Source organism: Ambystoma mexicanum, chromosome 11 (genome assembly GCF_040938575.1).
Source record: "Ambystoma mexicanum isolate Mex_15411 chromosome 11, UKY_AmexF1_1, whole genome shotgun sequence".
NCBI classification, from domain to species: domain Eukaryota; kingdom Metazoa; phylum Chordata; class Amphibia; order Caudata; family Ambystomatidae; genus Ambystoma; species Ambystoma mexicanum.
The window spans coordinates 576798778-576821466 of record NC_090934.1 but is presented as its reverse complement, the minus strand read 5'-3'; the positions used below and the strand labels follow the sequence as shown (position 1 = coordinate 576821466).

General features: G+C 45.6%; 1 protein-coding gene across 5 annotated transcripts in view; it reads left to right on the top strand.

Moving 5' to 3' along the window:
- Positions 1-22689, top strand: part of ANO1 (anoctamin 1) — an 802432-nt gene that overhangs the window by 491029 nt on the left and 288714 nt on the right. For all 5 annotated transcript variants that reach the window (XM_069623444.1, XM_069623442.1, XM_069623440.1 and 2 more), the window contains one exon: positions 5649-5747. In XM_069623444.1, the coding sequence (XP_069479545.1) occupies positions 5649-5747 (99 nt within the window). The remainder of the gene's footprint in view (positions 1-5648; positions 5748-22689) is intronic.

Below are 22689 nucleotides of genomic sequence, written 5' to 3'. Positions count from 1 at the left end.
CTGAACACCCCAGCTGTTTTTAAATGACATGAGTGGTCAGGGTTTATGTGCGCTGAAAGTGTGTGTGGGATATTCAGTTGACCTAGGTGCTTATTACGTTTCTCCACATGCAAAAGTGCATAAAGCGATCAATGTTAGCTGTCTATCAAACTGTAACAAAGGGAGGGGATGTTGTATGGGAACTACAGAATCCATGAATCTACTCCTGTAAGGGCTGGAATGCTGTGTGTTTATGGCAGTGTGGGAAAGAATTGGTGGTAACGGAATTACTGCCTCTTTTCCCACACCGTCATACAACTCCTGCTGAAAATTGGCAAAACTGGAATTTCAGCAACGGTAATTCCACCAAAAATGTCCCATAGAGTACTATGGACTCTCAGAAAATGGGGATAACATCTGCCACCGCCACTTGTAATCCAGCGGTAATTCCGCCAGACCAAGTGGCAGTAACGGTAATGCCATTGGACAGGCGTTCCAGTGGATTTACCACCTGAATACCACCCAACTCCTAATGAGGTCCTATGAATTGACCCTTGAACTTGAGTGTGCACTGTGCCAACCCCCGGAAGTGTAAGAGTGTGGACTTCCAAGGGAGAAATTGCTTGAAGGAAGCTGCATAAATGCACCAATGAAACATCAACTTCAGACCCCTTCAATCCAACAGGTTTATTAAAGCAGAGGGGGGTGGGTTTATGCCAGTGTGACACCAAGTGTCCAGTCCTGGGTTAGGCAACCTGCAGCTCTCCAGTGGTTATGATATGACATGATATGATATGGCATTTGTAACGCGCCTATACACAAGTGTTTCAAGGCGCGACGAGGCAGGGAGGGGGGAACAAGGGGAAGACAGACAACGATCCTACTAGGCCAGGTGTCATTCAGATCGCGCAAGTGCAGGGGTAGGGGGAAGGGAAAAAGAGCAAGGGGAAGGGGAGGGGGGGAAGTGCTGATCAGGGTAAGTAGAATAAAATAAATAAATAATAAATAAGTAGGGCCAGGTGGTGGCAAGTTCAAGGTAAGTGCAGACAAGTGCTAGGAGGGGGGAGCTGTAGGGATGCAGAGACAGCCTCGCAGTGCAGGGGTTGCCAGGGAGGTAGTGCAAGTGGAGAGTGGCTGGGCCAAGGACCGAGGTCGGTGAGAGTGGCCCACGTGCAGGTTCAGTGCAGTTTCAGTGAAGAATTTAGCAGGGGGAGGGGGAGAGAAAGCAGAAGCAAAGAGGAAGATTTTGAGGTGCTTCCGGAACCGAAGATGGTTCTCCTCAAGTTTCAGGGAGGCAGGAAGGCTGTTCCAGAGAGAGGCCCCTGCCGCAGAGAGAGATCTCCCCCCAGCTCGTTGCTTCGAGAAGCGGCTCACCCTGAGGGAGTTGGAGACAGATGAGCGGAGGGCTCGGGAAGGAAGATATTTAGGAAGAAAGAGTTGAAGGTATTTAGGCCCCAGGCTCCAGAAGGCCTTGTGGACAATGCAGAGGGTTTTGAACTTAATCCTCGCAGCCACTGGGAACCAGTGTAGAGATTTCAGTCCTGGAGAGATATGGTCCCTGGGCTTGAGGCCAAGGACAAGTCTAGCAGTCCTGTTCTGGATGAGTTGCAGAGGGCGGAGAGTGGAGGCAGGCAGATTAAGATAGAGGCTGTTACAGTAGTCCAGCTTCGAGAGAACCAGGGCTCTGGAGACCGTGAGCTTCTGGGGGAAGGAGAGGAAGGGAAGAATACCTCTGAGGAGGTGCAGCTGGTAGTGTGACTTCTTAGAGACGTCAGATATATGAGGAGAGAAGGAGAGTGTTGAGTCGAAGATGACCCCAAGGTTTTTTGCCTTGCAAGTAGGAGCAGGAAGCGGGCCAAGAGAGGCTCGCCAGAGCACTGCAGGGAAGGAGGGAGTGGGTGTGCCGATGAGTAGAATCTCAGTCTTACTGGCATTAAGGCAGAGGTCATTGGCGGCACACCATTCCTGGATAGCAGACAGACAGTCGGAGATGAGGGAAGGAGAGGAGGAGGCCGAGGGTAGCCTGAAAATGAGCTGGGTATCGTCCGCATAGCACTGAAAGTTGGGGCAGAGAGTGGGGATGCAGTGGGCAAGGAGTGCCAGATACTGGATGAACAGCCAGGGAGAGAGATTAGATCCCTGGGGGACACCACAGGTAGAGAAAAAGATGTCAGAGAGGAAGGACCCCAGTTGGACCTGGGAGGGTCGATTGGAAAGGAAAGAGGTCAGCCACGCCAGAGCCTGACCAGAGATACCCAGGTTATCACGGAGACGGTTGAGCAGGATGGCATGGTTGACAGTGTCAAATGCAGAAGAGAGATCGAGCAGAATGAGAACACAAGGAGTGTTGGAGTCGAGGTTCGAGAGAAGGTCCTCACGGATGTTCAGGAGAGCAGTTTCCGTGCTCCTGGCAGCTCTGAAGCCAGATTGATGGTCATGAAGACTACCAACAGATTCAGCATGGAGGTTAAGCTGGGAGATGGCCAGTTTCTCCAGGAGCTTGTCCAGGAAGGGAGTGATGGAGATTGGGCGATAGTTAGCCAGGCAGGAGGGGTCGGAAGAGGGTTTCTTAAGAAGAGGGTGCACAAGGGAGTGCTTAAGGGGGGATGGGAAGACTTCAGAGGCGAAGGAGTGGTTGCAAAAGTCATGTCTCCCATGATGCCTCACCACTGACTCTAACTGCTGAGGATAATGTGATTTGTTGTACAAAACATCTGGAGAGCTGCAGGTTGCCGACCTCTGGTCCAGCCCAACGCCACCAAGTGATCCATGTGATGTGTGTGCACCTTCAGACACTCCTTGTTTTTTTCAACACGACTTTGCATTCTTGGACTTGAAGTTGTGTGCCCCCATTATACATGGAGTCCTAAAGTTCCTTGCATGCCAGCTATGGCTGCCTGAAAGCCAAAATGGGCGGGTCATAGTTATCAATGACATGATGCTGCTTGGAAGATCTGCTAGGCTGGTCGCTTCCCTGCTTACTTTTGAAACATGTCCGGGGATGCTTGTGGTCTTGTGCAGAAGGGATGTGACTTAGCGGTTCAGTGTGGGCTAAAGCCTGATATGCATATGGTCTTTCCCCTTTCTGTAATGGATTGTCAGGCGAAGAACAATGGTCTGGAGGGTTACCCAGAGCGATGCCAGAAGTTGAGATTAATTCTACACCTTCCAACCATCACCTCTTGTTTTACTTTTGAGACTAAGGCACTACAGTGGTATTAGGAAAGGTTTGTTGGCCGGTGTACAACAAAATGTCCCTGTGTCACTCGCCATAAAGGCACCCTCTTAGCATGCAAACATGTAAAGACATGTTCATAATGATATCACAATAACACTGAGCACATGCACATGATGTTGGACGTCCATGTGCTTTTTGGATGTGGATGTTGACATCATCGGAGTGGCAACGCACCACATGTGTTGGGTGATATAGTGACTTCATGTTAAGCATTCATTAGCATGTCTGGGTGGTCTTATGGACGCCTGGCAGTGCACAGGCCACACATGGTTTCATATCAGAACCCATAATGGTTTTGATAGGTTGGCCTTCCATGGTCGGTAGAATCCATCCCCTAATATAGCCTAAGGATTGTTTGATCTTTTAACCCCTCTCTACCATTTGTCCCCCCACCACTACAGGAGGCAACTGTATACAATCACTACCCTTTCTCTAAAAATAAATATTATTATGTTACATGTGATTGCCCAGAACAAATGACCAGCCTTGAAATGGACACAAACACACTAAAGGGAGAGGTGGGTCAAAGGGACTGTTCTTGCATTAGTTTGTATTTCGATGATTCAAATACAGAACAATGTAGCTGCAAGCTTATCATGTGTATTATGATTAAGGGTTCCAGTTTGATGGTATTTATTTTTCTGCCATTTCCATCTGTATTTATCCATATTTAATTTTGGGCCTTTTTTTCTGTATTTTATTCTGTATTCATCCACATTTATTTTTTGTCATATAAAAATATATTTAGCAACCAGTATTTTTCTGCATTTTTTTCTAATTAAAACATGTTTTTATTAAAGCACACATGCAGCCATATAGGAAAGAAAGGCTAGCTAATGTTTTTCAATAACAACAAACGATTGCTCCTGTGACTGCTTCTGCCTTATATGCTGTCAGCAATTTAAAGAACTTTAATGCTATTTTTATATGACATTTATGCTCTCCATGCTGCCAATCTGAAATGTGATTGGCCTGTGATGTCTGAGTGACATCAATGACAACCAGACAAAGACCTGTTTTTCATGTTTTTTCAATTTTTATAAATAAATACAGTCAGAAAGCAGATTGATTTCCGTCTGTATTTATGGGTAAAATTCAGTAAAAACGGCAAACTGGAAGCCTTCATTATGATGCTTCATGTTATTTGCTTGCATTGCCCTTTATACCGTTGCCAGCCAGAGGCAAAGAGCTGGGGAAGTAGGGAGAGCGGGGGAGCTAGAGAGGAAGGCGCCAACACCATGTTATGTCGCCAGAGATGAAAAGTAATGTGTTTTACGTATGACAAGCACAACGAAAATATAGGGGTTTCCCAAGATCACAAGCCTCTGCTGCAACTCAACCTCTCCGCCTGCCAGTTTAAATACTGTCTTTCCTACGTCTGATAACACTGTTTCAGAAACATACTGAGTGGGGCTCTGGATCGCCAAAAGGAAAGTAGTTCACAAAATTCAGTAGATTTTAAAAGACATCTTAATCCCTGTTTATTCCATCTTGTTGGGCCCCTCATAAGAAAATATTGGTGGGGCACAAGCCCATTTGGCCCAAAGGTGGTGGCACTCGTAATCCCCACTCTCCCCTGGCGCATATTGTGACCCCTGATAGATAGAAGATAACTGCCCAATCATGATGGTGCAAAGATGAGTTTATTTCGATCAGGACATAAAATTGTCCTTTCAGGGGGACCTTTTTGTCAAAACCATACTTGCCAAATGGTCTTAATTCATCAGTGTCACCATCAAGCAATTGCGGCTTATACAACAACAGTGCTTTGCATGCTGGGACTTGTAGCACCTGCTGTAAAACATTCAGCATGCAAAGTGGTGTTGGCTAAAAAGCCAGGACTGGAAGAAGCCGACTATCGTGGCATGGGCTCATTTGGCAGCTATGTGGATCATGTTGATACACACAACGACAATGCTGTCCCTTTCCCATTTCATCATCTTTTTTGTACATCCCTCTACTGATTCTGTGTGAGGGTAACGGATTCTGTTGACCTATGTCCCCTATTGTCAAGTGCTCGATACCAGTTGGACTTTATGTTTCGCCATAGGGACATTGATCAATATCTTATATATCGCAATCATAGAACATTGATAGAACCGGGAGGTTTGGGGGAGGCTGCCCCCGCTGGCTCCTCCTCCCCCTCATGGTGCCCAGTGCACCGCCCTGACTCCCGCTGGCACCCTATTATCCGCCCCCCCGCACCAAAATCTGCCTACGATACAACTTCTGTAAGTGTGTATCCCACCAATGCCGCTGCATTCTCCTTGACCACATGGACATGTGCCACATCTGTAGTTGTCAAATTAAACCGTGGTGTCTATTCCATCTGGCTCCAGCTTTCTCACCTATTGTAATCAATGTCTCCAGAGAAAACAGCGTGGCCTTCATTGCATTTATACTAAAGCAATGTTTTTCAATTGTGTTTCAGAGCAAACTCCACGGCGTGGGTTTCGTAAAAGTGCATGCGCCTTGGAATGTCCTGTGCAGAGAAGCCGAGTTTATGAAACTCAAGATGCCCACCAAGAAGGTAAGACTTTCATTAGGGGGACATCCTACAAGTAGAAAGGAGTGGCCGTAGAGGTGCCTTTTGGAGCATTCTGAGGGAACCACGGGAGTGGCCCAGCCGTGCCAGGGCGCATTAAATGAAAAGTTTATGTATAAACTAGATCATTTTAAATTTTAAAAAAAATATGGAAAGGTTGCACTGTTTCGGCCACTCAGGAACATACTACCCACAATGTTGGCGCAGACCTGTGCCAACAGGGCCATCCTGTGGGTGGAGTATGAGTAGTCTGGTTATGGCTTTATGGCGCACCATAAGGTCTGGCTGTTTGTGCTGGTAGGTAAACGCAGTGCGAGCAGACTGGTTGTACAGTTGGGGGAAATGTGTGGGCAGAATGGGGGGGACAACGTCTGTGCCTTTGGGTGATGTCCATGGATTAGAGTGGGAATAAACATACTGTGTCATTTAGGGGTTCTGTCATTTCCATTCTGTTTGCTGGGCGAGAAGGGAAGTGGATGGGAGGAATCAGGGGAGCGATGCGGCTGGTGTAAGAGGCAAGCGAGGGAAGTCAACCAGGGGTATGCTTGGGCTTGTGGGAAGGGCTCAGCGACAAAGAGCGAAGAGCACCGGGAAAGAAGCAGGCACGCGGCCTGGTTGCCAGAATCCTGGGAGCCATCAGGATCATGGCTACCATGGCACATATTACCTGGAAGCCGTGGATGCCGATTGGCTCCCATGATGTCAAATGCAGCCTGTGCAAGTTAAAGCAGTGAAGGAGTCTTAACTCCCCCTTATGCACATTTCCTTCCTTCACCCATGATGTCTTAGAAGACATTAGATAGCAGGCCGTTAATGACATCACTAACGACGTACTTAACATCATGTCAAACCCAGAAAGATGCAACATGCAACATAGCAGAATACCCTCAAAGTAAGGAAACAGTTTATCAGTTTGAGTGCTACGCACATTGTGCAGCTGTAGGTACAGTGTGTATCCTGCAACAGTGATATGCACAGTGCTCAAACAAAGGCTGCAGGTCATGTTGGGTGTGTCTGAGCAGTACCCACACTGTGTGACCACAGACCACTGTGGGTGCTGCAGATATATCCAACATGGCCTTCAATGATGTAGCCGATTGGTACCCACAATGCACCCCAGTTCCATCAATGATGATATCACGTACGATGTCCATCAGTAAAATCATTGGAGATGTTATGTTGCTGTTACCTGTAATGTTATGTGTGATAAGGTGAGCAGTCAATTGAGAAGCGTCACTTTTAGCATTTCATACATGTTTCACTTAAAAGCATTCTTTTAGGTTGATCAGTTCTGAAACATAAATCATGTTTCCATTCTATGATGTTTGATCTGTGACAAGATTGTCAGTTATCACCAGTACTTGCACGCGTGATAGTGCATTACAAGCCTGGTTTTCAGAGTCTGCGTATCTCATTATATGTATGCCGGTCTGGAAACAACGCTGCCAGTAAGCTTACCGGCACTGACCGTTGTTTCCAGACCGGCATACTACAGGTCTGCCTGCCGGAGCCCCTGTGCCCGGAAGGTGTGACCCTGCCGGGCACAGCGGCCACAGTAGGCAGACCGTCACGGAAGCGCTGGCACGGTTGGTAATGGTAAACTCCCATCGAGACCTATGGGCCTCTAAGGGACTCTATGGGAATGGGGATTAACGAAATAGCTGGCACCTGACTTCCCAGCCACCGGATTTGGAATAGACCGGTGGCACTGGGAAGTCAGGCGACAGTCATTTTTTAGCACCGATAGCACTGGCAGGTTTACTGCCGGACCTGTAATGAGGCCCGTTTAGTAGGATTATTTTGGGTACAGAAAAATGTGTCACCCTATGCATTAGAATAAACATTTTCTCTACATCATAACAGGGGTGACACCCCAGCCTATCCCAAAGTGTTCCCCTCGAGCCTCACCTCTTACTCCATCAATCTGTGACACTTATCCCCTCGTTCCCATTTAATCTGTAATATTGCCTCCTTTGAGTCCTCAAAACACCAATAAATAATCTTTATGTGAGGCAAATGAGCGACTTGAGGCCTCTCTATGCTGACGACAGCCTGCTGAAATTACGTGCAGGGAACTCTGAGCGCTCACAGGTAAACCGTTTTTAAAGGCTGCATGAAACAAGTCCCTCTTTGGATGACTTCTAAACGATTGAAGTGCAATAATAAAAAAATCGAGTTTTTGTTATGTTCAAACTCCTCCCCATCTTCTCTAATTAATGTTTCCCACAATGATAAGCACGTGTCTTCAGCTCTTAATCAGTGGTCTGACAAATACGGTGCTTTCTACTCTCAGACCGGCTTGCCCACTCAAGCTCAATGGGCTTTCATATCAATAGGGTCTTGCATTTTTCTTCTGCATATTTAAAAAAAGATTTTTGGATCTTTTTTTTTATTTATTTGATTTTTACTCATCTAAAACTGAGTTTTATCAGAGCTTCAAACTCTCTTTTCATGCGTGAGGAAAACGTCTTCCCGCAAATACACCATCCTGTAGTGCTAGTATTCAGCGTTGGAGAACGGATCTGAGGTTTTGTGTATTTGACCAAATCACCAGTGTGGTTCGACACTTGTCTGCCGATTATCCGTGGGCACTTGCTGGTTTATTTTTTCCAGTGCTAATTCTGTTAGTTTCGCCATTGCCCCAGTCCATCTTGTTTTTTCACCTGAGATCAATCTGTTCCACAGGTCCTCTGGTTGTAAAAACCAAGCGTTCGAAAGCAACGGCCGAAGATAAGACATTCTATTTTCTTTGGTTTTTGGACAGTCTATCACTAGATGTTTAAGTGTTTCTGTCACTGCCTCCTTTTCACATAGGCGGCATGTCTTGTCGCTCTTGGTTCCTCGAATGGCTATAATCTCCCGCGTTGGTAACAGATTAAATCTGGCTTTCATAAACAGACTTCTCAGTTTTTTGTCCAGGAATTTTATACAGTAGTTTTGTGTTTTTTTCAGCTTGTTGAAAGTCGGTGGTAAGTGGGCTAACAGTTTGTTTCCTAATGCCTTTTCAACGGTGGTGATCCAGTCCCACTCTTCCATTTTTCGTTTCATTCGATCTGGATTTTCCTTTAGGTCTTTTTCTGTACATGCTATTTGTGTTAGCTCGTCTTTTCTGGCATTTACCCATTTATTTAGGGCTTCGCACTTTCCTGATTCCATTTCTTCCATCATGATGTCATATGTGCGTAGGGTGTCAGACATGATTATTTTCCTGTACAGCCTCATAGCGCTTTGATCAACCATAGACGCTAGGAACACAAGGCCCAATTTTCTCCTAATGGCAGGCATGGATGTCGATTTTGGTAGGCCTAAAACAGATTTCCAGACGTAGCTGTCCAATTTTGTACAAAGCTGGTGTGAGATATATAGTGAAGCCTCTGTTCCGTACACGAGCGATGGGACTACCTTTGTTTTTATAAAAGGTTATTGGCGGAGTTAGAGAGAATTTCCCAAACTTGCTATCAACTGCTTTGGTTTGTGAAGTCAAGCGTTTGACTTTCTCCCACAGTTGGCTTTGCAAGGTGCTATCAGTTCCTGAGCTATCTATCTGTACGCCCAGATATTTGATACTATTTACGGTTTCAATTTTGGTGTTGTCCAGGAACCATGTCTGGTGTTTTTTTGTTTTGCTTGGTGCCTTCTCTATAACTAGAATTTTTGTTTTCAATTTGTTTATCTCGAGGTTGTTTTCACTGATATACTTTGCCAAGTTAGATAGTTTCCGTTGAAGCCCCACTTTGGTCTGATCACTCAGGATCACGTTGTCAGCGTAAAGGGTCGTGGAATCTCTGTTTTGCCAATTTTTGGAGGAAATGCTCTTATTTTAATTTCCGACTGCTGATAGTCTCCTAGAAACGTGAGATCCCCTCTGATAACGTGCCTTGATAGTTTAGTTTGACTCTGGTTTTCGTCTGGAAGTGCAGAGCTTTTATTGGGTCAAGTACCTCTTTAGGGCAATTCCAACTTTGTAGTTTTGACCATAGTTTGTTCCGGTCTTTCCTGTCGAAAGCTTTCGAAAGGTCCACGAAAGCCAAAAAGACCTTAGGCGCTCCTTCCTTTACTTTGGCTTTCAAAATGTTTATAAGCAGGATGTTAATCACTGTGCTACCTTTTTTTTGGAAGCCCGTTTGAAGAATGTCTTTCGAAGGTGCATTTTTTTCCCAGATTCGAAAGTGTTCAAGCAGATGAGTTGCGTAGATTTTCCCTATTATATACAGTAAGGCGATAGGCCTATAACTTTCGTGGTCAATTTGGGATCCCTTCTTGTAGATCGGAACTATGATCACATTTAGCCAAGTTTTCAGGATCATTTTTTTCCTACCACATTCCGCAAAGATCATGCTGATCACTTTCGACCATTCCTTCAGGAAAAGTTTATGGTCCACATTCGTTAAGCCATCCGGGCCCGGGGCTCTGGATATTTTCAACTTTTTAATTGTCGTTTCAATGTCTGCTGGATCGGATACATCCACCCAGGCTATGTTTGGCCCTTGTTTCACCACCGGCAGAACTGCGTCCGGGCTCTCAAATTCCGTGGTTAAATAACTTATCCACCTTGATTCGGCCATTTAGTTTTTGCACAAAATGCAGCTGGTCAACGCATTCATAACCAGTTGGCTGGTCTTTTGTAATGTAGCTCAATTGGGGCTGCCCAAGTCGGCTATGCATAGTTTGCAAATTATCCAGAATGCTGCTGCCAGATTGATTTTTCATTTGGAACGTAGAGCCCATATCGCCTAGGTTTTGTTAACACTACATTGGTTACCACTAGAAAAATGTATCTCGTTTACAGCACCGTGCCTGGTAGATAAATCTTAATAAAAGCAGGCCCTTCCACTTATCAGCAACAGGTTTGTTTAATATACCCGCCCTTGTACTTCGATCTACCGCTACCTCTCTCATCCTATGTTTTGGCTTTCTAGGTGGAGGGGATGCTTTTTCTCAATGTTAATAGCTAATCATTGGAACGCTTTGGCAATACACCTCCAACTCACTATGGACAATCTGGAGTTTAGGCAGAACTTAAAAACATTTTACACACTAACGTCTTGCTCTGCCTGTGTTCTGGTGATCCTGTATTAGTGATGTTCTTCAGTGGCAAGATCTCTTTTCAAGGGGATAGTTTGTGCTTTCCAAGTCCCCATACCATACCATATGATACCATACCATTCGCTTATCTTTATACTGTGTTCTTTCCTCCTTCCGACTGAGGTCTAGATACCTCTGGTTCTCTGACAAGCCTTGGTGCTCTGGGACCACTATGGCAGTGATTTGGGGGGGCAGTATAAAAACTATCAACATAACAAGAATTGATCACCAAACATTATATCTATTTCACCAATGAATTTGCATCATATGGTTTTGAAGTTGTAGAGCTGCCATGACCTGCACATATCCCCCTATCGAAAGCACCTGTCACAACATAGTCCTGCCTTCAGTGCCTAGCCTGCTCCCTCCATAATCTAACAGACACTGCACTGTTTGCAGCCCTCCCTTGCTTGTTTGACCTCCCAAACTCCTTCCTCCATGTAGGTTTGAATCGCCTTCCATCAAGACTATATGGTGAAAGATCTTCTTCTAGATGACCCTTCGTTTTTCTACTGGTTTGCCAATCCATCATTGTCCCAGGGCTGTTTTCAGTCTATGTTCATATGAAGAAAGATATCTCTTCTGGAAAAGAACACTGTTCTTGTCAAGGAAGTGTAAACAGTGTTTGCCCCATGGCACCTTGCCATACCTCGGAACGTGTCTTGAGGCAACAATGTCACCTCTTCTTTTCCAACCTTTTCAAGGTGGCTCATTGACTAAGGCAACACAGGTGTTTGTATTCTGGAGTGGCAAGATGCCTGCATACTCGTTCTTCTTGATCTCTCCACTACCGTTGTCATGGATGAGCATGGGACACAATACACCATAGGCTCCATGTTCTGGATTGGTTTCACTCTCACCTATGTAGTGTGGGTGACTTTTGAGAATGCATTCCCGAAGGCCCTCCCACTGCGTGAATGTCCTGCTGCATGCCCCAAGGATTCATTCCCGCAGCCGGTTTCCTGAACATGTGTATGGAACTGCTGAAAGATGTGTTGGATGGAGATTGGGCATCTCTGCCCACCATTATGCTCATGACCCCCTGCTTTACCTGGTAGTGTCATCTCCTGACATCCAGCGCCTGGTAGTTTCCTCCGACACATTGAGGATTGCATAACCTGTTTTCATCTCCGGCAAATCACCTCTTTATCTTTATCTCTTCTACTATACCTTCATCTGGCCATATTAATTTCTTGCTCGCTTACCACGAAATAAATGGAATTGCATGTATTCCATCTGCCAAATCCCTTGATTTGCTTGTTTACCTCTGGTTGTCATTTTATTCATAGGTCTTTTAGATGGTGCAAATTGAAATGTTCAAAATACCCCAGCTAAAAAGAATAACTCCCTTGAAAGGCGCTCAGCAAATCAGGTGGCTGGAAATGCGGGATCAAACACAGTGTAGTTTCCAGCCAGCTGAGGCCCTTCCCCGGGTGGTGCCATCTTGATTGTGTGGAGGCATCAGGGAGCCTTTTCTTGTTGCCTCCTCACGCTCCCAAGCTCCCACCCCAAAAGACATCCTGCTTCATTTCCTCGCCCACTCCCTCCCCACTCACCAGCCGAACCAGAGCTTTGTGCCTGGTCCTGGTGCTCGCCCCACCCCTGCAGCTGCTGCCATGGACATGGAAAAGGTAGTAAGTCCCTTGTCCTATAGCATTGACAATCTGATTTTTTGTTTAGTTTTGCTGAAGATTCGGCTTGTGCAATATGCACAGAGCCCATCGCCTGTTAAAAAAAGAAGCTATTTGTACACCGGGCAAACCCTGCAGTGCAAATAGCTATCATCCCTATCGTTGGGTTGTACATGGCCCTTGGATCTTCCTATGCTTGGGTGGCCAGGCCGTTACCGGCCGCATATGCTCCCTGACTCGGGGGTGATTGCTCAATTCTTTAAGCCTCTGAATTTCCTTTAGTGGCTATGTCCTTAATCACGTCTGGATGATGGTAACGGCCGTCTATGGCACCTTCCACTAAAATTTGGTACAAAACATAGTGCTGTAATTACCAATATTCAACGCTTCATAAAACACTTATCTTTGCCGAAAGCCCAGAGCAGACCATGCAAGGACTAATCTCGTGCTCATTCTAGACAGTAGACAGGCAGTGGTGGGGTAGGGAAACCAACCCAACCCACCCCACCCCTGTGACCATATTAAGCAGCAGGGTATTAATGGCAACTAAATGAGAGCCAGCGTCACCTCCTTGTTTTGGAAATAAGACCAGTGTATGTACTGTTGAAATCTTGTACCTACATTCCCCCAAAGAGTAGACCAAGGCCTAGTAAAGAAAAAAAAACCTGGGGTGCAACATCTGCAGGTCTGGGTGATAAATGTCCAGGGGAAAATAGTGTTCTTTGGGACTAATTCATGTTCTGATACCACTTAGTGAGCCGGGTCAAAGATTTTCTGATTTTCATTTATAGTCTTAGAACAACTAGTCCACTTGCTAGGAATGTAAGCTCCAAAGAACAAAATAACAGGGAAAAATAAGAGGCTCTTTCCAGTCTTTAAAAATGTTATAAAGACTTTGCTCCAATTAATAAGCTGTGAGCCAAGACTGGTTTATTATCCACACCTGGCATGGCCCAATTGGAGAGCCTGCCCAATGTCTTGTACGCTTCAAGACCTAGACAATTTTGAGTCTGGCATGCAGCTTTCCAGACAAAAAATGTGTCAAACATGTTTGCACATCAAATACGCAAATATGAAGAATCATCATCATCATCATTGGGTTAGCTGGTCAGATAGGACAGCGAGCTAAGTGCTCACCCTTGATATCTGGCAGGGTCAATACAACCTTTCGTCCTTCCGAGGTTGATAAAGTGAGTACCACTCTGTGGGATAATAATGTCATATGTTATTACAACGCTCTGAGACCTATGGGTGTGTAGGGTTATATAAGAAATACATTATTATCATTATTATTATCAGCTGTCAGGATCAGCTCTGAACACAGCCGAGCTGCTATCAGAAAGGGGGGAGGGGTTGGTCCCTGGGGCAAAGAGGGAGGGCCTTGCACCTCATGCCACACCCTGTCTATGCCACTGCTTTGCATCACGACACATGAAGTAGAGAGATGAAGTCATGAGAAAGAAAGAAGGTTAAGGTAAGGCGTTGACCTACCATGGATCCTTCATGTAGTCTGCAATGTGATAACGCGTCACCTGGCATATAAGAATCAGTGATGGCATTGGTGGTGTTTAGATCTGCTGGAAGAAACTGTCATGTGTAGACAATTATCACGAGCAGGATATTTCAATCACGACCTTCAGAACCTTTGTTTTGATGGCCTTGGAAATTGATTTGTGAAGTATCACCCTATCACAGAACTTCTTTAAAAATAGTTAACTCCGAATGCGTTTATTCACAAGTGTGAATGTGTACTGTATTCATTTAGGTATTCGAGGCACGTGAACTGTATCTTTGATGTGCTCAGCCCTCATCCAGAACTGATACATGGATGGATGTCTTGCTCATTAACTAGTGAGAGTTCTCAAAGGGTTAAATTCAAGCGTGTATCTTTCAGAGGTGACGCTGTTAAATATTCGGAGCATTCCAAAATGTGTTCCTCCTACCCTTAAACTTCATCTCACGGGACATTGCAGCAGAGCGCGTCTAGGATATACATGATAATGCATAAGAGTTCTTGCATGCAGTATTAATAAGGACTTTTAATGAGGCTTTTTTTACGACTCCCGTGGATTGCATAAATCTCTTCATTAATATCGCATTATTGATCAGGAAGTGAGGTTTTAGTGACATCCATAAAAACTACGCAATCAATTAATTGTCGTCTTATCTGCAGAACTGATCAAAAAAAACTATTCTCATCCACTGGACATTCACTCTCTTAGCCTATCAGAGGAGGAGGCTCATTAAAAAAGATGCATTCCTTTCCCGGGCTTTTAAACAGTGCTTTATAGGTATCAGGTAATATTATCCCCTTAAATAATGTCACCATACAGATAGTCGCAGGGAAACGGCATAGGTGACATTATTTGGGGGCTAATATATGGGGTAAATGGGAGCAGGGTTTGTGGCGGTGTCCCCTGCTCCTTTTTAAAATGTGGGAGTTGCAGGGGTGTCTCCCGCAGGTTCCATGATGTAATATTGCCGCAATAAAAACAGCGCCATTCTTGTATGGCGACATTTTTGCAGGGATATTATCACATGGAACCACTTTATAGTGACATTAAGTCTATTTCTAGACATTGAATATTAAGGATAAGCGAACTGAGTCACATAAAGAAAAGTTGATCCGTCAGCAATTACACAATTTGGGCCAAGCCTCTTCCTGATTCTGCTGGCAATAGTTAACAATCAAAGTACCTCTCCTCCCTAATTAGGCATTGCTTTCTTAATTAATTCATCTTCATTGTCTCCTGTTTATCCCGAGCACCAAACTAAACTTCTAGTTACTGCTCTGTGGAATGATGATGTCAAACTCTACTTCCAGCCGACAGCTTTTTTGCCGTGCGTTTCGGTTCCTATTTTCTAAAACCAAGTCTCCAAATTTCAATATTTGGTTTCAGTTAAAAAGCCTCCATTGTTCTGTTTGCCTGTCAGGTGTCTGCCTTGTGCTGCCACCGCGTGTATGATTCTCCCTCTATACTTAGTTTTATTAATGGCCTAACTTCATTGAGCTCTTTTTCAACACAGATAATTGAATGAAATATAATAACCCCACACTTTTATTTGAATAATGATTTCATGTCATTTATACACAACTATTGCTACTTGGCCTTTTTTGACCTAACCCACATCAAGCTAGTCGTGGCACCTGCTTCCATCCATCCTCCCTCTAAAGTGAATGAATCTGTGGCGGGGGAAGGAGAGGCTGTCGTAGGGAAGGTGTCGACAAGGAATGAGCTGAAAGGAGGAGTAGGTGGGACGGTTAACGTAATACAGGGAGAGCGTAGAGAATAAGAAGTATGTTGGTCGGCGAGAGATACCCTGAGGATGGAATGGAGAGGGGAAGAGACATGTTGACAGGGGGAAGTGTAGGGACCAAAAGAGAGACCGTGATGTGGGCAGGTCAGAGTGGTGCACGAATGGAAAGAATATCTAGGAATTATATGCAGCCTTCTAATAACATTGTAAATGTCATGCAAGCCTTTCTATGTTGACTTGATTTCCATTTATCCACACCAAGATACTGAGAACCCCAAAGCCGTTCCCTTATGGGATGACTTCATGAGAACAAAACAAGCAACCATCGTACTAGGCCTGACCACATTTCAGATAGTGCTGGAAGGGAGTGGGGGACAAGTAAGGGGAGAGGGGAGGAGACAGACGAGGTTGCCCATCATACTAGGTCCAGGGACAATTCAGATCCAGTAAGTGCATAGAAGAAAGTAAGGGGAAGAGGGGAGAAGATATGAAAAGTGAGAAAGGGAGAGGAGGAGATAACAGGGATTAAGCAGTCAAAAAGAGTTGAGAAGCAAGAGGGGAGGGCGAATACAATTGCAGAAGTCAGTAGTAATACATGATGTTGCAAGCCAGGATACAAGATGAAGATGGGAACAGCATGATTCAGGGCCACCATAAGTACAAGATGCAAAGGAAGTCCAGCATGAGAGTTGAGAAAGGGTGACGCACCGTGAATCAGTGAAGTCCATAAAAGTCAAATCCAGCATTGGCCTCAAGACGGTGAGGTGAAACCAGAATGTATCAGGACAGTCTCCTGCAGAAGTAGGCTGGAGGGGGAGCAGGGTAGAAGAATCGAGCAAAACAGGCAACAGCTGTGTGTGAGAAGGGAGGGGGACACAAGGGAACATCACAGGGGTGCCAGAAGGGGTGGGGATGGCCTGTGGGGACAGAGGGAGTAAACACATGTTGGTGCATGCTTATCTGCTGTCTGAGTAGGGGGGTCGGGCCATGGGTCCTCCTGGTCCGAACAGGTTCAAACAGGAATTGCCCTTTTCTTAATCAACCCAACAGGTCCAAACAGGAATTGCCCTTTTCTTCATCGGCCCAACAGGTCCAAACAGGAATTGCCCTTTTCTTCGTCAGCCCTTTTCTTCGGACGCCAGGCAAGAGACGCCCTTGATCTAAGAGTTAAGAGCAGGAAGGAAGAGGCATGGCTAAGAAGGTGGTGGAGTTTAGGACAGGTGACCTAGATCCACTTGCACCTGCTCCCCATCTGCTCCTCATCTCCCCATATTACATGGAGTCCAATTCATGGTGCCACAGTGAGAGGTGCATTTTTGAAAAGCATTGCATATCTTTCAAATGCAGACTGGTGATCATAAAACATGCCGTTATTTATTGATGGTGTAAGAACAGCTACCGCTTGACTTAGAGGAAATTATGTTACTTGTCGATCAACTAACAATTTCCATCATTGGAGACACCAAGTGTGTCGAAATGACTACTGATCTGCTGGAGTACAGGAATGAGGAGCTGATAAACCACCTACACAGACCCACACAGCTACTAAACCAGCAGTGATCCCAGTCATAATGGTGAAACAGGCACAGCCTGAACGATAGGCCTCCTTCACCTCTTTTGATAGAGCAGGCTGAGGGCACAATATATCTTTAGGAGGGATGTCAGCTGATAACAGTAGAACCCAAAACAACTTAAGTACTAGGGTTTCAAAACAAAGGAATGTTCTGTCAAGGTTCTTTAAACACAGAGGGCCTCATTACGACCCTGGCGCTAAGTGTTTAACGGCGCTGTAAAAGGCTGTGGCGCCGTTAAACACTTAGCACCTTACTAGGAGGTCCCTTTGCGGGACCCGACCTTAACGGCTGGTCTAGACCAGCCGTTAAAGTAGGGACCCGCAAAGGGACCTTGGTGCTAAGTACGGTCGCGCAATTTGCGGTACCGTACTTAGCGCCTTCCCCATTCCCATAGAGCCCTATGGGGCGAAAATGGGAAGGGCCATGGTTCAATGGGGAATTACCGCCTGCCAACCTTGGAATGGGGTGGTAATTCCACATTGAACCATGGCGGACCCGTTACAACACCGGCACCAACCATGGTGCTAATAGCGCCATGGTTTAGCGTTGGTGTTGTAATGAGGGCCTAATGCAATCAACTAATCAGAAAACACTAGAAAAAACCCACACCTGTAAAAGATAACAAAGAAAATGCAGACATTTCAGAAAGGACACTCTGAGTAGTTGAACTGGGGAGTTCAGGCAATCAGAATGGGAACAATGTCAATATTCAATGTTCTTGAACAAAAAGGTAGAGAAGGGGTGCGTAGGTCACCATGGTCTCAAAAGTGGCCCAGCTGGACAGGGTCTCTTCAACGTACTTTATTCTTTTCTTTGGGTCTCAACAGCATGAAGCCAGGTTTTTTGACACGATAGTCGAGGTCTAGACATTTTGAGTTTCAGTGCCAAGTCAGTTACATGGTGCAGACTACGAAAGGGACGAGCTGGTGTTCAAGAAGGTCAGATGATCTTCTAATGGTATGAGCAGTGGTGGAAGCAGTGGCGCGACAATGGTTTTTGCTGGGCCGAATCAGCCTTTGGGAGGGCTTTTGGAAGGCTACTGTAGTTCGATGGCCTCCAGAAGGGTGAGTCAGCACCTAAGTCAGTTGCTCCTGTGAAGGTAATTGTAATTGTAAGAGGTTTCTAGTGTGACCCGGGGATCGAACCTGTGTTGCTGCGCGTCGTCTTGCTTCCAAGGCAAGCACATTGCCCCTGGGCTATACTTCCCGGCGGGTGCAGCCTGTGGTCAGGTTGCTTGAGATGATCTGCGGCAATGGGTTGAGCCAGCGTCTAGGTGGCTCGAGATACAGTAAGTGGTTCGAAGCTTGCCTAGAGTGCCATTTCAGGTCTTGTAGTGGCTCGAAGGCATCAAGCCAGTTTGCTCCAACTTGAAGGCATCTCAAGGTGATGAAAGAGAATTTCAGTTGCTTCCGGGCTTCTAGTTTCCTGGCAATCCCAGTCGAGGGGATTCAGGGCAAGATGAGTCCTTCTGCTCTGCACCCCCCAACTCAATGGAGCTTGGCTGGCTCCTACAGACGATCCTTCACCTCCAGTGACAGATGCCTGTTCCAGTGCAGCCAGCAGAGAGGCTTTGGTCTAACAGCAGTCACCCCCTACTGTTCCCTGGCATGGTTAGGGGACAGAGCTTTCCTCTGCATTGAATACCTTCTGTCTTCACTTTTCTGGCAGAGGACTATGGAATGAATTGCACTCCCAATAAAGGTGCAGACACTGGTATTGTATCAAGTTGCTCTGGCCGTGTAATTGTGCGTTCTTAGCACTCACCATTCCATAACCTGGCATGGATTATATTTAAAGATGTTTGTGCCACTAGACTGACTAATACATACATGTATTATAATTTAGATCAGAGGTGCAGAAGATTAAAAAGTCCCCTCTTCCTGCAGTGACTTTGTGTCCTAGCAGCTATCAGACAGGCATGTGTGACCTTTGAACTTGCTCTGTGACACTGCAGAGCAGGGGCTGTAGATGTTAGGATACTGTTTACAGCAGAAGTGCATGTGTGCACTATAATTTTGGCATGGAGCATTTATGAAAGGAGCCTGGTTAGCCTACTACTACCACTGCTTTACTCCCACTACAATTCTCCTCCTACTACTACTCTCTTCCCACTACTACAACTACACTCCTCCTGCTACTGCTACTACTGGTCCCCCACTACTAGCTCTGCTCTCCTCCCACCTTCTAGCACTGCTCTGACGCCCATTTCTACACAGCTCCCAATACTGCTACTCTCCTCTCACTACTACTAGTCAGTCACTCCCCTTTCACTCAGTAACATTCGTTTCACAACCACTCACTATATAGTCCTCCCTTCAGCACATGACACACACCCATGCACATACACTCTGCAGAGAACTCTTTACTCTTAATGAACACCTCACCTTGTCCAACAAAACTCCTCCGCGAACGGCCACTTTTCCTTCCCCCTGCTTGCTTCTTGGTCCACCTTCACTGCTGACCTCACCCGTAAAACCCACAATTTCCCCTTCCTATTCCCTGCTTAAAACCCCCTCACCTACGTCTGGTTAGTGTCTGGCCCCTAGCCAATCTGCTGATTTCTCCCCCCTTCCAGTGAAGGTATGTATATGGCAAATGTTCAAAACGGCTCTTGGCTCCGCCCACTTTTCCTGCACGGATTTGCTGCAGGATCCTGGAAGCAGTCATGTGGGTCAGGTGACAAAGTTTGTTGGTTTAACCATAGTAAGTTTAGGGGATCTTCCCCTTCTCATTTCACAGTGATTTCGGGCGGTCTTTCCTCCACTGCTTATAGTTCAGCTCTTGGCAGAGTCAGGCTTTGTTCTGGCAGACGTCTGTGGTGAATTTTCCTGGTACCGACGGTAGTGAGGGACATTCTTGATTTTCATCCGCATGTGTACCAGTAGACAGAAATAAATACTTGCAAGTCTTGGCACATTGAGGTGGGGAAAAAGTGAAGGTTATGCCTTCATTCATGCGGAACATAGGGATGGGATAAGAGTTGGGTCCCTCCAAGCTACCGCCCGTCCCCTCAGGCTTAGGGGTAGCACAGTGTTCCCCCTGGTAGGAACCCTAGACCCAGCTGAGAGGTGTCCCTACCCCTCCCTGACTAGGTTGGGTCACTGACCCTGGCACAAACTAGAACTTAGCATGTGATGACAGCACCTGGATATGTCAACCTCTACCTTGCATATTACGACATTCATGACATATTTCATGCTCCTCTTTTGGCTCTCTGAGAAGCAAAAGCACTTTAACATCATAATGTATGGCGGGAGGTGCTATACAAATGCAAGATAACATAACATCAGTCATAAAATGGCAGTCTCTGAATGGAGTAGTCTAACCATGCCATATTATCGCAGCAGCTGAAATGTGGGGTGGCGTAAAGCATACAATTACTTTACCCATGGAAGTTATGACGACCATAAGATGGCATGGCTGCATTGGCACATGAATGGTGTGCCCCAAGCCCAGGGGTCAAGTCCTAAAAATTAAAGTGGGGGAACTCATCAACAAACGCAATGGAATGTGATGTCGACAGAAATTAACATATTAAGCTGAAATATGCGCATTTCATTAAATTTGCTTTGCATAACCACCCAAATTGCACAGGACGAATGGCATTTGCCTTTCATAAAATCAACACACACACACAAAACCAAGACAGGATACTTTCTTCTAATAGTGTTTTTGAAAACGTTAAAATGTGTGCATGTTTTAAACTCCAAGAACCAATACAAATGTTTTCCCTGGGACTTGCAGTACCGAAATGGGATATTTCACCTTTAGTTGTTTATTTTTCGATCAGGTTATATAATGCAATGGTGAAGTGCCCAGCCTACAAACCTGACAACTGCAGTTTGAATTTATGAATTAAAGCAGACCTCAGGGATCAAAGAAGACATCCAATGTTTCTCTTTTAGCTGGGGGGACTGAGTCCACCCTCTGAACAAAGTGGGGGGAATCCGTCCCCCTGCGTGTACCCTCGACTTGAGCCCTGCCCAAGCCTAACCTGCTTCTGCTCAGTTACCTCTGTGATATCATGAACCCACAAATGGCATATCAAAACAGCACCCTCGTTAGAATATGAAGTCTAACAAAAAAATAAATTGTTTACTACTCTTTCTGTGATGTCAGCAGCACAAAGTCCACGTGGCATCACTTTCTCTGAAGCAATTGGGTGTGTGATGTCACTTCCGCTACACCCGACATTTTGGTGACGTGTGCGTTATGATTCAAAACATTTCAAAGATCTGACGTACTTTGAAAGGTGCATAATATGTACCTCAGTTTGAAGAAAGAAAAATAGAAGAAATTGATTCAAATGGGAAACTCGCTTATTTCATCACTTCGAAAATAATCTCATTCCTGCATAAACACTCCTGGTTGACAATGTATGTAATAGCAACACAGTTTAAGAAAACTTTAAAAAAGGTGAGCGAGAGAGAGGTCATCCTTGTCGATCATTGATCGCAAATGACTCCACATCTATATTCACTCAATTTTAAAAGGAGCATATCTGGAAATATTATGAATATTTAATTTGATTAGGGGAAGGATAGGGAAGTTACTTGAAATATTAATGGAAGAAGCTGTTCTTGAACACAAGACCATGTGCATTTGTTCAAGACATATTCCTGTATTGCTTTCAGTTTAGTACATTAGTAAAAACATTGGGGGCGGGGAGGGCCGTGGGGCGATGGATAGTGAACGAAATCCGAGAGGGTCTCCCGGCCCACCTTTGCGTGATGGCATTTCTTATTTTAGTAACGTAAATATCCAGTACATGCAGGCACTGCAGATTCTGAGCCACTAACTGAAGTTGTGCAAAGGGATCCCTTAAAGGGACCCTCCAGATTCAAGTACGTGGTTGATTCTCTGTCTAGTCTTTACCCATGGCTTTTTTCCCAGAGGTTTTATAAACCGCTATGAACAAGCTCTGGACCGGTTGCCCGGATGTTGAGAAGCAAACGGCACGTCTCAGTGTCTTTGGCCTCCTTAATAAAAGGTCCTCTTCAGGAGATACCTTTCGGGTGCTGCGGGATAGAAGGGTGTCATTCAGGAAGCGGGGCCCCCCAAACAGGTTCTTTTATTCTTGCTCTTTGATTAGATAAAAGTGGATTGGCAGTTAACGTGGAAATAGCTTAAGTGCATCTTCAAGTCACTCCCCAAAGACTAGACGACTCAGTCGCAAAGTGATGCCCTCTTTCGTTGCTTACTTGTGACCGGGTGAACAGAATTGGCTGCAACAACTCTGCTGTGATGCAAGACCCTTGTAATGAAGTTTGCTACCCTCTGCTAAGCTTAAATTTCTGCCCATGCATGGGCCAACATGTGCTGACTGTAGGGCCCCTGCGGGCCCCCTCTTGCTCATGGGGCCCCAGGTGGCCCCCAGAT